The sequence below is a fragment of the Spodoptera frugiperda genome, chromosome 4, assembly GCF_023101765.2.
Source record: "Spodoptera frugiperda isolate SF20-4 chromosome 4, AGI-APGP_CSIRO_Sfru_2.0, whole genome shotgun sequence".
Taxonomy (NCBI): domain Eukaryota; kingdom Metazoa; phylum Arthropoda; class Insecta; order Lepidoptera; family Noctuidae; genus Spodoptera; species Spodoptera frugiperda.
Genome location: NC_064215.1, coordinates 4,527,236 through 4,541,091, shown reverse-complemented (window position 1 = coordinate 4,541,091; position 13,856 = coordinate 4,527,236). Strand labels below are relative to the sequence as shown.

Below are 13,856 nucleotides of genomic sequence, written 5' to 3'. Positions count from 1 at the left end.
GCCACAGCTCCCGAGCATTGTCCGCGCGACTTGCTACTAACGTGTCGTTTGGGTGCCTGCCAAAATGTTCGTTGTGACACAAGCTACAAGTGTCAGACATAGTCTGGAACCAGACGTTTCTTCCCGACAGATACATAATTGGGACAGAAATGAGGACGCGATTAAAAGTTTAAAATCATTTTCCAGTGAATAAAACAGCGACCGTGTTTCAAAAGCTCCGAGCTTTTCTTCACAAAGAATTTAAGCTTCGAAATCGCCATTGTGAACGTGCCGCGTTCTTGTATAAAAAGTCGACGAACCCCTAAGAATTGTTATCGTGCTTAAAGAGAGGAAAAAAATCGTTTCTATTCGTCGGTGTCTGCATATCTATAAAATGCACTGCAAAATTGCATCACTCGTGCCTCCGTCGCCCCTCGCCCTCTTGTCGAGACTTCGGAGGGAGTCTTTTCAATTCGCCCCCTTGGACTCGGTTGCGTTGCTCGCCTTGTTGATGCGGTTATGTTATTCAATCTCCAGATAAATTACATTCTCTCATTTACATATTTTATACTATTTTATACGTCACCAACAGTTTTATTTGTCGTAAGGGCTTATAAAAATCGAATAAAATGTAATTTAAGTGATTTGTAGGTGTCATAAGTCATAATAATCGTAATGGATATGAGGCAACGTATTAAGAATTGAATGGACCATTATTTTCAATCGTTTCATGACAAAATAATTTCGTTTATACAGAATAATTTACGACATATCTGCTTTTATTTCAATAAACTAATCAATAAACGTATCAGTGTATAAAGGAGGCTGTGGGTGTCGGCGCTGAGGAGGCGTCACGTTATTATCGTACGAATCGATTGGGTGCCTGTCTGGATAATATTAGCTCAATTGTCTTTCATACAATGTAGCACTCTTCACGAGTCTGTTCTTCAAATTGGGTGCCTCTAAAATCTACAGTATGTAGGCCAGAGTAGTCACAAACCCTGTGAATACCCGAAAACTGTCAACCAGTTTCTGTACAAGAGGATCTTGTTATTTGTGTATCGGGTGGCGCTGGCGTGTTATCTATGGAAACACCGGTACACTCGGTCGATGTAACCCAACAATGTTTACCCGTGTCTGGCGTGTCACATATCATGTCAAATGACGCACCGCTAGGAATATCAACACTGGCCCGTTTGTCCTCACAGCACCCAACACACCTACATACAACGTTCTCACGCATGCCATTCACGATTCTTAATTGCTACTCAAATTAGTATTTCATAGAATTCAATTTACTGAGTCAGTAAACTGGACTGTTAGGCGCATAATGATTGCTGTGCACGGTTATAAATGTGATTTTAAAGAGCCATGATAGTTATATGATCATAGTTTCGGATATGATGCGTGGGACGGTTTATCTCTTGGGATAGGTCATTGACTGAGCGTCTCTGGTGAGTGGTGACTAGGAGGGAGATGCATGTAGAATTATGATAAACATCAATGCATTGGAAGGGGTATTTCTATAGTCGATTGGCGATTTTATGAACCAATGGTTTTAAGTAATTTTATTTATAAACATTTCTAAACACCAAGATATGATGAATATTATCCCGTTGTCCATAGGATTTTGAAACTTCTAACTTATGTGTTCGTTGAATTTGAAGTAGGTACAAAATTGGGAGAACCTCCAATTAATAGGTTTTCTAGTTCAATACAAAAAAGCGTTCTGTAATCTATGGCTTTTATCTATTCGAATTCGACTTTCAAAGATGGTACGAAAACTACTATCTCTTAAAAGTTATCAATGCTTTTTAAATCAGTGCCATGTGATTGCAATCTACTTTGCTTTTTGCCAACTTCGGCTACGTAGATATACCTACTCAAGTGTTTAAACACTTTTTCTTCAAGACAAAAAATTGCAGTCGCAAAGTACGAGCGAACAGCAACGGCTTTTTGCGTCGAAAAATCTGTTTCAAATTTTGTATGGTCTTAAAAATGCTGGCAGCTAAAATGGGGAACTTTTTGTACAAATACTAACTTCAACGTGGGCCGTGTTTGCGAGAAATTGCGAACAATTTTTGCGTTCGACGTTCAATTTTATTGTTCGTTAGATTTAAAAGTTTCTGTTTTAGGTACCTGATAAAAGAATTTTTAAGAAAAGTAAAACTATCCTACAGAATGATATATGAAAATCTTAATAAAGTTTTGTTCGATCTGGGTAACATGTTATGAAGATTTTCTTGCTTGAGAAGTCAGTCAAGATAGTTGTGATCATTTGAACAATGCCACGGTTACCTCAGTAATAATTACAGTATTTTTTATTAGATATTAAAGTGCTACTTAACTAAACTTTCTATTTAGATAATAAATTAACCACAAAAAAGTAATATTTAAGCAATGTTTATCACTTAGTAGGTAAGTATAAAGGAAAGGAAAGCCCTTAGGTAGCCCCTTGTGTGTTTAAACGAAGCACTTATGAAAATTTCAGGCAGCTGAAAGTTACGCACCGCAATTCCGGAATTATCCATTAATAACTAAACACAATGTTCAAGTTTTACATAAAAACGTACTGATGGGACTTTTTATAAGTCCTGTGTAATAGGCCCTTTCCTTCCTTAATTCCAAAATATGAAATTATGTTGAAATAGGATACAGTCATTTTACTATAATATTGTAATAGTTACCTGCTATGAAATCGTAATTTTTGCAGTGCAGTTATGATGCGTATTGTATAGTTATTACCTAAATAATGTATTTAATAGGTACTAACAGGGCAAAAATTAAGGAAATACAAATAATATTTAATTTGCAGTAACAGAAATCGAAAATGTACCAAAAAATAACTTAAGTAAATATTTATTTCAAAAACTGACAAATTCATAACTTGTGCATAAAATAACGTGTTACAAAGTAACTGTTATTTTATTTGCTTAAACTGCTGAATAACTAACGTTACCGAGTAACGATTACTGGGCGACGCGGTCGCAGCTCGGAGCCAATGATGTCCTTAATTAAAATAAAATAATACGCGTCTAGACGATACCCGCGGCGCCGTACACCGCTATAATACCTCGCACACTAGACGCCAACCACGGCCACGCTGGTGTTACCAGACTACGTGCTTTAAGTCGTTTAACTACTAGTTTCAACTATATTTACTGCAAAAATGCAACATTTCAAGGATACGTTTTTGATTTGTCGTTCAAAATACCCGTATTGTTGTTTATTAAGGTAAATTGGGTTTTTCCTGTAATGAGTAGAGGATTACCTGAACAATATACTGCCTAATACCTAAACCGGCCTTAGCATAATACAGTTATGTGTAGTATGTGGTGTGTTTAGTTACTTTCTATGGCACCTACATGTGACTAAACGCAATGAAAATCACGTAGAAATACAAATAAAGAAGTTACACAATAAAACGTACATATTTTATTTAACTAGGTATTAAACGACCACATAAAAACAGCAGTTTTTTTAGCAAACATTCGCGCATGCGTGTTAACCCTTCGCGTACTACGGGAGTGCGACCTTCCTAGGTCGGCGCCCCGCCATTCAGTGCTCTGCCGGTCTTCATTGATTTTCGACCCACTATCATATGACGGGGTCTACTAGAGCGGGAGGACCATCCATACGCTTGATTTAGCAATATTTGTGACACGTGTCCTGTGCATATCGCTGTGTAGTGAGCAACTTGTTAACCCCGTGACTGCCAGTTGCAAAGCCATTGCGCCCCCGTCCCACAACGAATGTTGGATAACCTCAAACTACGTACGTACTTATTAAATATTATTATTTTAGAACATATACCTATTTTACTAATGAAGTTATTTTATACTTCTGACGAAGTGACCTTTTCGTAGAAAATGTTCATAGAATACTTGCGTGATTCATTGGTGTAAATTAGCTTTGGATTAATTGCGTTTTGTTAAGGATGACTTAGGTTTCTTCGGTTTATTCCGAAATACATTGATTGGCTTGTATGTTGTAAACAATAACATCACGACAACAGTACCTACTTGGTATTTGGCTAGTGTTGCGGTTACAGTGCGATTTTCTGTTTGTATACTCGTAATAATATATTTATAGTTATCAATGGTGTAGTTCAGTACCTATTAGGGATGTTATTTACGTCTGTTTTCGAGGTAAACTTATTTTGTTTATATTATGTAATGCATAATATATATGGTATGATAGTAAATTATTAACATATAACACATAATCGATACATTTTCCTTCCTCTTGGATAAACAGATTTCCCTGACCTGTGTGCATTTTAGTAATCTGAATTGGAGCCTTACTTACCTGTTGATGATGCGTATTACGAGAAATTAGGTATTAATCAGTATATACTTACTAACGAGAATTAATATTGTTATATTTACATAATTTATAATTAACTCGCAGGTACTTATTACTTACTCCATAAATAAAATAAAATTTATTAATCAGAACGATGGATGGAACAATGAAATTTCTATAAAAGCAGAATAAAATAAAGTCATAATTATTGTCTAGACACTAGACAGAACTGAGGAAAATAAACAATTTCGAGAATACTCCATTATTATAGAATTCATATAAGTAATAAAAGGTCAAGCCAATGACCTCATCGACCTCGGTACGACACGGCATACGCGTTACGTGCTCAAACTGTGCCTACGATAGGCGCCTGCGCACAATACCGTCCACAATTCCGCGAATCAGCGTCATGATTCACGTAAGTACATCCGGTCACAGCCTCCGTCATCTAAAGGATCAATGGAATCAGTAATTAAAGAAAGGTGTGGAGAAAGTGCTGATTTCTATCAATGTACGTTTCGACACTATTCTGACTTTGATGGTGTTGACACAATATATAACGAGAAGTACTTAATTTGCAGTTATTTGAGCTTGATAGATTTGATCTGTTTACTGAGATGTCAATTATTATTATCTTCTAATTTAGTAAACTATTCTGTGAATAAACTCTTTGAACTTTGAAGTGAAGCTACGCATAATTCTTAAAAAGTTCATCAGATTGGAACATAATTAACTCTGTTGTCGGGACAAGGTTTGTTTAAAATAAAATAAAAATACAAATTTACCAGGAGAGTCAGGGATACAGAAGGCATATACACATAGCGGAGGTCAGGGAACAGCACACGAGCTAAGTCCACCATGTAGGATTATAAATAAAATTATTATTGTAATTATATTAAATAATAACTTCATTAAATGTTACCTAATGGTAATCCCGAGAAATTGTGGATTTTCCGCGTCAAATATACATTATAATTATTTTCTAAAATTTTATTTGTATTAGCTAACCATTGATTGCGATTCTATGAAATATATCTGTAGGGAAAAGTCAGACTGAAAATAAATTTAGGATTGCGTTTGATGGTGTCAGTAAATTAGTCAATGTCATTGATTTCGAACATCGTGCTACAGACAGTGGAATACCTAAATAGGCAACGTCAAGCCTTTTAATCCCCGAGACAGAGGCACATTAACGGCACATAATGTCGCTATACAATCTACACTCACTTTTCAACATTTATGTTAAAGTCCCACCCGATCCGAAGCTGCGGACAACGTGAAAGGTTACCGAGGGTTTTTAGTCAGTAAGAGTCTGACTCTCCCTCCCGCCTCACCCAAAGCGGGAGTAGTCATTGGAAGATCTTGAAACCTCAAAAAAAAAAAAAAAAATATACGTCCCATGTAATAAGGGGTACCTAAATAGGATCACATTTGTCGAAGAACCGATGAACGTTGGGGACTTGGGGTAAACGTGTTCTAGAGTGGAGACCGCGTCTAGGCAAGCGTAGTGTAGGGCATCCTCCAGCTAGGTGGAGTGACAATATCCGCAAGGTGGCTGGCAGTGGTTGGATGCGTAGAACTGAAAATCGGGCTCAGTGGCGTGCCATTGGAGAGGCCTATGTCCAGCAGTGAAAGAGAACAGGCTGATAATGATGAAATAGGATATTCTCTTTTAGAAGACGACGACGTTTAGAATTGAGCATGAACAACTGTCGCCGACGATAGGCAATCGTAATGAATGTGCTATACATATTTTATAGCGCAACCAGAGCCATTGAAACTATGTTATTGTTAATTAAATGTATTATTAGCATCGTAACATGTCTAGCCAGTAGTTTTATCGCTCGTTTAATGACTGATGTTAACAATGTGACATAAATAGCGGGTGTGCGTAATGTAGGGAGACTTCATTATTTGCTTGTAAGTCTTGTAACGCCGTAGCTTTTTTAAGGGGGGGGGATCATTCAATGACTTCTCTCGCCTTGGACAAGGCGAGAGGGAGTGTCAGAGTCTTACTGACTGAAAACCACTCCGTTCCTACTCCTACTTTTCTAGTAAACCCCTAGTTAGTCCGCAGCTCCGGTGTTACTCCGTAGTTGGAGGGCTGATTTTTGATACCTAGATATTTTAAGGTTCTGATTCATAAATTAAATTATAATATACTTAGGTACTTAACACCTTAGTAGATATGTAATAAACGGTGTTGTGTCATTGAATTGTGGTATTTATTTACCACAAAAGCCGAACTTAAGTTATCCTTGTATTGTTATAAAATTTCCCAATTTGTGACTTAAAATGACTTAGTCATTTTAGCATTACCTTAATTAGTTAAGGTAGATATGTACCCATAGCCTTAAAATGGATTGGACTAATAAATTATTATTAAATGGTTATATCACACTGTCATACTTATCGTGTGACCGCCAACCATTAAATGACTGTACCTATTTTTCCTAATTAGGTAGTGTACAATCCAATCGATTATTTAAAAATTTATGATTAAATACAATGATACAGTATTTCCTTGCCTAAATAAAATTACGGCTTTGTGGTTCACAAATTCATCAATGCGCACGCGCATCAATGACGTAGCCGAGTGACTCACGCGCACGAACCACTTCTAATAAATTCAATATTAAATATAATTTATATTTAACTTGCTTCCAATGGTTATTATTTCAATCATTACGTCGGGACTCATCGCAGTGAATACTTGTGTCTCTGGTTTAATTACAACGTTGTTTTATTACAAGTGCTTTACTACTGAGAGTAGAAGTTTTGTTTGTTAGTTTGTTTGTGATAGTGTTGTGTTTTGTGCAATCATGTGTCGGTGCAGGAGATACATTGAAGTTAGGAAAATTACTGCCATATGGATGAATCCGGTAAATAATATTTTTTTAAAATACTTTTTGTTAAACTAGTTACCTTGTTTTAGGAATAATCGATTTTAAATTAGAAATTTAACAGCCGTTACCGAAAATACAAAATAGTCGCGAATATACTTTAAAAATATAATTAAGTAACGGATCAAGCTACCATGTATAATACATTCACACTCTTTTGTAAAACATGTACCTTGAAACGGTGAATAAAAACAGTCCCTAATTAATAAAACACACGAGTTCGCCAACCTTTTGTCAGTCACCCTTATCGGTTGCATAAACGATTGCATAGATCGGAAGCGGACATGGCCTGCCTCAACACGCGTCGCGCGTTGCACGTCGCCCACAATCTCTCGTTGCACAATGCGATCCGTCATTATCGGCTGATTTAGGACGCGCCCGTTCCGCTGCAGCTGCGGCTGCGCCGGCGCAACATATGCGCCCAAACACAACGTGGGCGGAGCACAATACTAATGCGAAAATTATGGGGACTCGCTGCTGCTGTTTCGCCGATATGTAATTGATTGACTTGTTTGAATATCGAACAATAGCGAAAAGTAATTCATGTTTTAAATAGTTAAAGCCAGTTGGTCAGTGGGTAGCCTTAGGGGTTTTCTATAGGTCCGCCAAAATATCTCTTTTTATTTTTAAAGAATTTTAAATGTCGTTTGTAACCTTTGAAAGGGATGATTCAATGTTCAATTGTTGAAGTAGTAAATGTTAAACGTTAGTCACAACTTACAACTAAAAGGGTCTTCATTACTAAAGCAATTATTCCGAAGAAAAAGCTGCGTAAATGGCATAAAAATAACCCTTTTTGTAGGACGCAACCGAACATTTTCCATAATTCCAGAAATAATTAATAATACTTTTTTATTAATGACTAATTTACCGTATATTGTTTATGTTACTGCGCGTATTCTTACTCGCGAACGTATATTCAAGAGGTAAACAAAAGTTGGTGAAGTACAAATAAATCCTTTTAATCTTAACTGCACAACAGGATGAGGGAAAATGTTTATTCAGAGAGACTTCATAAACATAAACTTGGAAGTTATAATTTGTAAGGATTACTCGGGAAATGGGAAAACTTGAGGATATTAAGCTTATTTTTTGCCCTTAAACTTGTAATATTTCTTAGCTTACCGCAAATGGCGTGTGGTGGTTACAAGTCAAGATGCTGCGATTTGCTTCGCTCTATTTTTGCATGTTTGATCACGCATTTTGTTTAAAGAGAAAGACTGTTAAACTTCGTATTTAATACTCAAATGACATAGGGATATATTTATATTATAATCTTCTATCTATCGTTCTACCCAAAGAGTACATTTGTATCGTAATCCCAGAAATTGCTAAACTGCATTGTTGCAGAAGCAATTAAGCATATAGATCAATGCCTCCTCATTAGAGACCTTAGTCCAGCAGTGGAACAGTTGATGAATTAAGTTGTAAAAAAATGAATTCTGGTTTGTGTCAGTTTTCTTATGAAAGTGTTTGTTGCAGTGTATGGCGCGAGCGTTGTACGACAACATAGCGGAGTCGCCGGACGAGCTGGCCTTCCGCCGCGGCGACCTGCTCACCGTGCTGGAGCAGAATACTGGAGGCAGCGAGGGCTGGTGGCTGTGCTCGCTTAGAGGGAGACAGGTAACTGCTAAACTGCTCTAGTCAAGAATAATTATCAATAGCCAGGTAGTGATGATGCAAGAAAGTTGTTCAGCTTCATGGCCTTGATCAATTGATTCCGTTGGTTTGATGTATAAATACACTGTATTAGTGTACGATGGGACTGACATACGCTGTGCGTTATAAAAGTCCCTAAAAATTCATAAGAATAAAAAAAAAAATATCAATGTTCACCACTACTTTTGTAATTACCGTCTAAGTCCCATTTTAAAATTTGGGACACCCATTCTTATACAACAGAGATATTCGGTCCACACGAAAAACGTGGTGCTTTGAAACCATAGTTATATCAAAATTGATTATCCTGCTAAGCAGCCTGTGGAAAAAATGCCGAAACATTAAAGGCACATTAAATTCCAGTGTCCCTCCACTTCTCGTGACTTGTCATCTATCAACTGTTTCTATTTGTCTTCTGAGAATATTTCAAGATGTGCCCTCGACCCTAAAGTTGAATTGTTGTCCAAAACTTTCCCGTTTATCGTCAAAGTGATCACTCGTCCTAGGTTCTAAAGTTTTATTAGAATTGAAATGACCCTTGAAATACCCAACTCGAGATATCTTACTTATTACTTCAATCTTTTAGATGACTATCCATCTCTTGAATGGAATTTTCCTTCACAAAATTATAGGACCAGGTAGATTTCACTATTGTGCATGTGTGTGTAGATATGAAATACTATTGACTCATTTGTCATAATCATAAGTTCCATTCATAAAATAAAGACATCATAAATACTACAAATTGCACATTATCCTCAATGAACTTTATCTTTTGGTGACGCATCTCAAGTCGCCAGTTGCCTACCTCGGCGTCACGGTCAAAGTTGGCTACAATAATATTGTTTTCGAAGACAACTTGCGGTAAAGTGACGTCATATTCCTGGAACATTGAACTTCCTAGTCCCATGCGTGTAGGTCTTCATCTCCCGACGATTGTAAACATCACGTACGCCACTCAGTTTATGTCATCTTGTTTACTAGGTTTTTATTGCACTTCATTCATCACAAGTTGCAGTAAATACCCTATTAAAGTGAACAAGCTGTAATAGTACTCTTGCATAAATATTAATTGATTCTTCTGTTATTTCCAGGGAATATGTCCCGGCAACAGACTAAGGATAGTAGCAGGAGTATTCGACGCGAGTGGCGCGATGCAGCGGCGGCGGGCGCGGGCGCCGGCACCCGTAGCTCACCAGCCCATGCCTACACAGCAGTCACCTGCATTTACAAAAGTGAGTTCTAAGGACATCACCTTAAAGTTTCTTTTAGCTATATAAGTTCTAAACTGGCAATAGTAGAATAATATCAAGATATGCAATTTTTTTAACCAGACTTCTTTCAACCAACAGATCGAAGAGTGCTCTCACTATGACGTTCCTCGTGCACCAATGCCAGTTCAGCGCATCGGCATGTACGACTCGCCCAGACCCCTGGTGGACTGGTACGACGCGCCGCGCGCCCCCCGGCCAGCCAGTGCAGACTCCGCGTGTAGCGGCACCGGCTCCCTGGCCTCGGCCACCTCCAGTGCCTCAGCAAACTCGGGGAGCTCTGTACATTCCGCCGCTTCAGCCTCCAGCACTTACGATGTTCCTCGGTCACGAGCACTGCCCTTGCCCTGTGACGCTGCACTTGAAGCTCTCGATAGACTACAGGTTGGTCTAAGAATCATTTTGAAAAGATTGGGACGTAAAAAACACGCCGCGAGGCGGTCTGTTCTTTAGAAAAATCTTCTGTCTCTTTCAAAACAGGTGATTGGGTTCTAATAAAGTTTAACACGATTTTCTTGTGGTGTGATGTAGGAGGAGGCGTCAGCGGCAGTGTCCCGTCTGTTGTCGTACGTGTCGCCGGGCTGGCGGCGGCGCGGCGCGCTGCGTGCGCGCGTGCTGGACGTGCGCGTGGCCGGCGCGCGCCTGCGGGCCGCGCTGCACGACCTCGCCGTCTTCGCAGACGCCACGCTCGCCAATGCACACGATGCACAAGATAAAGGTAACTATTGCCTTATACTCCATTGTTATCTATCAGCATTTCAGACCTAAATACTTTGGAACAATTAATTTCAAAGTTCTTTTACGACAAGTTTTTGTAACTAACCACAATCACATCAATCCAGGTATCGCAGTAAAGCTACGTCCTTTAGTAAAAGCGTTGAAGGACGCAGAGCGCATAACGCACGAGGCGACGAGCGCGCTGGACGCAGGAGACTGGGCGCCGGAGAGACTGGAGAGAGACAGAGAGCCCACGGATGGGACTGAAGACGCACTGGATCAGCTGGTGTCATGTGCGCGGTCTCTTACCGAGGATGTGAGAAGAGCAGCTTCCTTTATCAATGGCAATGCATCGCTGTTGTTTAGGTAAGTCATTAAGAAACGTAAATTTTAAACACTCTTTCCAAAATTAATGGTTCTTCTGTCCACGAATGGAGTAGTGGCAGTTAGAAATCTGGTTCAAGTTTAACAACCCTTACTAACATGTGTAATTACTTGCAGGCGGTCGCCAGCTGTGCCAGTACCAGAACACGAGTGGACGGAGGAGTATGACTACGTAAGACTGGAGTCCCGCTCGGCGGTCGGCCGGCGTAACGCAGAGATCAGGGCTGCGCTGCCGGACAAACTTAGGGCTTCCTTCGACGCGCTCGTTCGGGACGCTGACCATGCGGGCGAGGTGAGCATCCTATATACTTTGAATATTGCAGAAATCTGTTCTTACTCAATTATTACTGCTACTTTTTTCCTATTTTTGGTCATAGTACTACCGATCCCTTGTACACTTGAAGACCCTGTAAGATACAGCACAAAGCAAAATGAACAGGATTATGCTTTTGATAAAGTTTTTAACAATAAATTATTTCTTCTAGGTAAGCGCAGTGGCAGCCGCGACCAGACTGCCCGCGGACGACCGCCAGTTGGCCGCCTTCTACGCGGCGCAGGCCGCCACGTACGGCGCGCACCTCGCCACCGCCGTGGAGGCCTTCCTCCGCACCATAGAGATGGGCCAGCCGCCCGACGTCTTCCTGGCACACGGCAAGTTCGTCGTGCTCAGTGCGCATCGGATCGTGCACGTCGGCGACACAGTACACAGGTACAGAATTAATTTCGCTTTGGATATTTAAACTTCCAAAGGAGATTTTCCACGTTCGATTTGATATAAATCCTGTTTCATATCGCTATAACTAATATTTTGTTCGTTTATAGGAGTGCCCGCCACGCTGGACTAAAGACCCAAGCACTGAGATGTTCGGACGCACTGTCGGATGCGCTGGCAGCGACGGTAGCCAAGACCAAGGCGGCCGCGCAGCAGTTCCCGTGCGCGGGCGCAGTGGGCGACATGGCGGACGCGGCGCGGGCGCTGGCGGCGCGCGCGGCCGAGCTGCGCCGTGTGCTGGTGCGCGCCGCCGACCCCCCGCGCCCCCGCCGCACTCGCCCGCGCCCCCGCACTCGCCCGCCACGCCCGTGCCCCCCTCCGCGCCCCACACGCCGCTGACGCCCCTGACGCCGCTAGCCTCGCCGCCCACGCTGCAGATATAAACCCTCGGAGGTGTGACCTCAGCATGTGTGGCTCGACGCCGAATAATCTTACCTGTAATCATGGGTAAGCAGGAGGACCATTTCGGGCTGGAAGCTATCCGTCAGTCCCGATCCTCGCGCCCCCGGGGAGGTGATGAGACTGAAGACCTTGCGCTGGTCGTGGTTCTGTTCTTACCTCGCCTGCGGGGCGTTTCTATTAGATACGCTAGGCCTGGCGTCCGCTTAGCCGTGAAGCAGTTCGGGTGGAGTGGACGTCGTCGTGGCACCCCCTATGAGTAGCATTACCAAAGAAGCAGAGACGGGCCTGAAGCCTGTCGCCCTAGACTGCCGGAATGTTGACGAGAAAAATGCAGTAAATCCTATTTAAATGTTAGTATTTATACGTTTATGATAAATCGAAGGCTGCTACTAGGACTTTTTGTTTGTGAAGCGTTTCGCCGAGGACTAGCACGGCGAGTTAAAGTTGCTGGATGCTCATATTGCCGTAGTGAGTTGAGTTGTCCGTCCAGTTTTATACAATTTTGCAACAGAACCATATTCGTAGAACGAGTTAGTGAAATTGTAAAGTGAGGCATTGACTGCCGAAATTAATCGAGACGTTTTAATTTAAACGAGTTACAAGTGTATTACTTAAAAACTCAAGAATGATGATGCACCCAAATGCAAGTGAATAATAATCGTATGTGTTCATACGCTTGTGCTAAATGAAACGCTGTTGCGATGTCTCATCGCTTTCTTGCTGATTCACGATGTAATTAATGCGAGCACAGTTGAGCGCGTAAAGTAACAAATGGATGTGCTACAATTTGTGATCATGTTGACAACACCTATTGAGATAATTAAATTGGGCCAGAAATGTAGAACTGTGGATGCCTTTTGCCTATCTCGTGCGACGATAGCCGTAACAGTGAGGGTCGGATACGTCGCACCAATGAATTTAACAGTGACAATATTCTTTTACTATTTACAACTAAACAATTGTTTGAATGTTCCTTGTAAATGGCTCAAAGTTAACATAGTATGATTGTGTGTAACTTCGTGCGGAGGTCAGGTCTAAAGGGAATATGTTCGCTAGCCGCCAGACTGACTCGACAGCTCAATTATAATAAATTATGTTAAAGCTCACCTTTATATACTTGTGGCTTGTCATTACTTACCTACTTACCGCAATAGCGTTACTGTATGTACGTACCTACGTTTTGTACTGTATACATATGACACTAGTAGATAGACGTAGGGATATATCAATGTAAAAAGCATGTTGTATATTAGCGATGTGTAATATATTTTAGACGTTGTAGTTTAGTTAGGTATAGATGAAATTGTACAAATGCATATTAATAATTTTAATATTGAATTATAATTTAATCATCTTGTAAAACGCAATCAAGTAAAATATACAAAATTTTCGTATCTACGACTTTGTGTTATTTTATTACCCTTTAATTTTAAGTAACTAATTTCAAACTATACTTCATTTAAT

At 40.4% G+C, this 13,856-nt stretch overlaps 1 protein-coding gene across 1 annotated transcript in view; it reads left to right on the top strand.

The window, feature by feature from the left end:
* LOC118272347 (breast cancer anti-estrogen resistance protein 1) overlaps positions 1-13,790 on the top strand; it is a 52,080-nt gene extending 38,290 nt beyond the window's left edge. Inside the window, 9 exon segments of the mRNA XM_035588755.2 lie at positions 8,670-8,810; positions 9,941-10,081; positions 10,199-10,501; positions 10,649-10,835; positions 10,960-11,200; positions 11,336-11,510; positions 11,704-11,927; positions 12,041-12,275; positions 12,278-13,790. Coding sequence (XP_035444648.2) covers positions 8,670-8,810; positions 9,941-10,081; positions 10,199-10,501; positions 10,649-10,835; positions 10,960-11,200; positions 11,336-11,510; positions 11,704-11,927; positions 12,041-12,275; positions 12,278-12,373 — 1,743 coding nt within the window. The 3' untranslated portion in view covers positions 12,374-13,790.
* Positions 13,791-13,856: the final 66 nt, after the last annotated feature.